Source organism: Cupressus sempervirens, chromosome 3 (genome assembly GCF_028749045.1).
Source record: "Cupressus sempervirens isolate cs-2001-9-10 chromosome 3, ASM2874904v1, whole genome shotgun sequence".
Taxonomy (NCBI): domain Eukaryota; kingdom Viridiplantae; phylum Streptophyta; class Pinopsida; order Cupressales; family Cupressaceae; genus Cupressus; species Cupressus sempervirens.
Window position 1 is genome coordinate 180,135,452 of NC_143120.1, and position 3,914 is coordinate 180,139,365.

General features: G+C 35.5%; 1 protein-coding gene across 1 annotated transcript; it reads left to right on the plus strand.

Annotated features, from left to right (window-relative positions):
* The first annotated feature begins 3,008 nt into the window (after positions 1–3,008).
* On the plus strand, positions 3,009–3,590 carry LOC149565370 (21 kDa protein-like). The gene has a single exon (XM_089816307.1). The coding sequence runs from the start codon at positions 3,009–3,011 to the stop codon at positions 3,588–3,590; it is 582 nt and encodes a 193-aa protein (XP_089672433.1).
* The last annotated feature ends 324 nt before the right edge of the window (positions 3,591–3,914 follow it).

Here is a 3,914-nt window from a genome sequence, read left to right on the forward strand (position 1 = left end):
TGAAGGCTCATGGTGAGTCTAGAAAAAAGATCTATAAGGGTTCTGATGCTACATTTGAAAAAATGCAGTGCATTAGCCCCCTAAACTTTTTCCAAAGGGATCCCTTGAAGAAAAAACAAGGTAGAACACAAATAATTATTTTGGTTCATAGAGAGGCCATCTTCGAACCCATCTCAAACCTGGTGAAGCAAGGCTTAATGGCTTCCCAAGCTTTCCAAATGCTTTTAGCAACAAAGGTCCTTTGAATTTGAATTGGTTCAAGAGTGTCCAAAAGGGTTTTGAAAACCAATCCCCTTACAGGAAGGCTGCTTAAATGGAAAGCCTAAAGAGATGTAGTGCCGCAAAAAGATCTTCCAAGCTTCATTGCCAATGAGGGCATGAATGACCCACTTAGCATGCAAGAAAATCCCCTACTTTTGGGTAGAAACTAGGTAGAGGCCCCCTAACTCCTTTGGAAGACAACAAAAGTCTCATGAGCTACCTATGGGAACCATGGTGGGAGGTATCTGAAGTCCATAGAAAGTCACACAACAAGCGCTCAAGCTTGAGGTAGGAGGCCTTTAAAGGCACCCAGTAGGAGGAATGATAAATATGAGTGCCAACCAACACTTTGGAACCAACCTGAAATTTTCCAACGAGAAAAGGTAGTTTGGTAATCTAGTACTCTAGCTTCTTTTCAATCCTAGCCTAGGTTGCATTCCAAAGTTCCATAGGGGAAGATTGGTAGGTAAAAGGTATGCCAAGAAATTGAAACACTTCCCCATGTTGAATCTATTTCCATTGGGATTCGAAAAATCATGGAGGGTCAAGCAAGAGGGATTGTCTGTAGCATAGAGTCTTGTGCCACTGAATAGCTAAGCTAGAGGGTAGGCAAAAAGTATCCAATCATTGTAAATCATTGACAATGTTTTCCACCTCCTCAAGGAGAGTGAGAAAGGAATCATCTGAAAAGTGCTTGTTGACCATCTATTTAGAGGAATTAAGGAGAGCAATGCCTCACACCTACCCTATTGTTATGGCATTAGCAAGCAACCAAACCCTTCAGTGGCTAACACATACAAGGAAGGTGCAAGAGGACACCCTTGGTGAATAGACCTAAAGGTCCCAAAAGCCTTTGAATAACGCCCATTAATGGTGATGCATGTAGAGGCATCCCTAAAAAGAATTTGCATTGACTGAAGAAAAATAGGGCCAAACCCCAAAGCTTGTAACATGGCCAGGATAAAGGGCCATTCAATATGGTCATAAGCTTTGGCAAAATCAATTTTTGATTTAGCTAGACTTAATAAAGTCGGTCTACTCAGGACACACAACCTGCAGCAACAAGTTCCAGATCTTAAGGGAGAGGGCCTCGGTGATGATATCATAGGAGACATTAAGGAGGGTGATGGGTCGCCAATTGCAAATATTCTTGGGGTCACCAAATTTATGTATGAACTTAATATTATTAACTTTGCTAATTATGCTCCCTAGTTATTGTGACTAAAAGGCTTCAAGATAGACTTTGAGCAATTTGACAATTTAAGTTTGATACATTGGAAATATTCTAAAGATTTTTTGACTTTAAGACACTATTTAGCCTTAAAAAAATTATATAGTTGCTATCTTGGTTTGACAACAAAGCAAACTATGCATTTATCCTTAATGTATCCAAAGCCTCATTAAGGACAATTTGTATGAATGCAAAATATAAAAGCAATAAGAAACTAAAGGAATATGTGCAAGAAAATGTAAATGCATGTCATTAAGTCTAATGTTATCAAATTTATTATTAGAAGAAAAAAAGGACCCAATGCAAAAAAGCAAACAAACAAACAAACTAATAAGAAAATAACCCACCTACGAGAAATATGTCCTTCACTTAATTTATTAAGAAATTACTGTTTCAATATATTATTAAAAAACTTTAAAAAGGCAAAACAACTTCAAAATTATTCTAGACCCATTACTCTTCTTTACAAATCAAGATGACATGAAATGGTTCCATTTATGAATTTACACTATAGTGCCAATCTTATATCAGTTATAACAAATTTGATGCAAGTAAGAATCTTGTATTAAAGCTCATGATAATAAATACGATCACTAATATTCGTGTTCCATATGTATGGATCAAGACTATTGATGACTTTCGGGGAATCATTATTTCCTAATTGAACAACTCTGATAACTATGACAAATGGGTTTGTCACTTCATATCATTTCACAGATGATTGTGTTGCTTTTTGTTCTATGGAAAAAATAAGTTAAATTCAATAACATGTATTTGTTCAAGGAAGAAAAATAGATGCTCTATTATATCTAAGTGCACATTCTAAATAAGAGATAAAAACAAGAAAATTCATGTCTATACAAGTTATAATCATACATGTATTTTGAGGTAGTTTACCTTGACTATTATTTTGCTGATATACTATTATCTTCCACACTAATAACTTTGACACCAATAAAAATAGAAAACTAGATGTCCCCTTCCTAAAAAAGTAAAATGAAAATAATATTTTTGTTATCTTATCATTTTCAATATTCAAACTAACCAAAAAAAAAAAAAAAAAAAAAACCAGCAAATTTTAAAATCAATTAAACAACACTTCATCTAGGTTAAAATTACTACAAATCTTCTTCCACATACCTATTGTCTACTGCCCCTAAGATACAATTGGTGTCCGTAGAGCAATGGACAAGTCCGCCGTTAAGCTGAGAATTGCAAGTGGTACCTGCTCCTAGTAATAGCCAGAGGATTCGTCTACAGAAACAATGACACACAGCAAATAAATGAGAAACCATAAAATCTAATTTTAGCACTACATAAACGGGCTGCGACTTGTGCGGAGCAGGGGAAGATAAAAGTAGAAGAATCCAGTGACATGCAAAACGTCGAGGAAGAACAGAAAGCTAAAAACTAGTTTTATATAAGCCAAAATGGGTAGTGTTATATAATATAAAAGCCCGTTGCTGCTGAATAATATCTACAAAAGAAAGTTTCGTATCCAACTCCAATTCTAAGCATGGCGTTCTACACAAGTGGCCTCGTCTTTTATGTATTCTTCATCTTCATTCTTTGTATTCATGTAAGTTGTACTGCCGAGCCTTCTTCTGGTACAATATTAATCAGCAAGGCCTGCAGTAAATATGCCTCAAATCCACAATTCTGCATTTCATCACTCTCCAATGCTTCTGGAGCTTTGCAGGCAGATCTAATCCAACTTTCTCTCATTGCAATCCGTTTGTGCAGCGTAGAAGTGAAACACGTTTCTCATTTCATGGAAGATGTGAGTAAAAGAAATCCCATATATTTGGGTCTTGAATACTGCTCGTCTCAGGTGACAGATAGCATGTATCGCTTCGACGCTTCGGTGTCAGAATTAGAGCGATTATCAAATGCGAATTTCGTGGAACATATATCAAATGTGCAGACATGGCTGAGTGGGGTAGAAAGTAATCGAAACAGTTGTGCAACTGTTTTGAAGGAAAGCAATGCAGCGGCAACATTGATTTCAGAGGTGAAGGAAAATACAAGTAATCTTAGTATGTTGAACAACGATGCTCTGGCTGTTGTTACCATTCTCAGAGATCAGGGACATATTTGAATAACTTAAATAACTTAGCTCATATACAGATTTGGCTGTGGGCTTGTCATGAGAAGGGATATATTCCAGTAGTCCACTATTCTGTCTGTCCTCTATTTTTTATCATGTCTTTCCTTTAGTAACAGTTTATTATATCGTATTTTTTTAGCAGTTACTTTGAAAGTTTAAAATATGTTCAATATTTTGTGTGGAAATTTTATGTTGGAGAGAGCTATTGCATTCTTTTATAATTTAGTTAGAAATGTTATATTTTTGTAAGTAAAATAAGTTTTGTTTTTTATGAATGATTTTTACAATTTTTTTTAAAGAATGGAAATATTGAAA

Coding starts and splice junctions, on each gene's coding strand:
- LOC149565370 (XM_089816307.1), top strand. CDS start 3,009: ATGGCGTTCTACACAAGTGGCCTCGTCTTTTATGTATTCTTCATCTTC.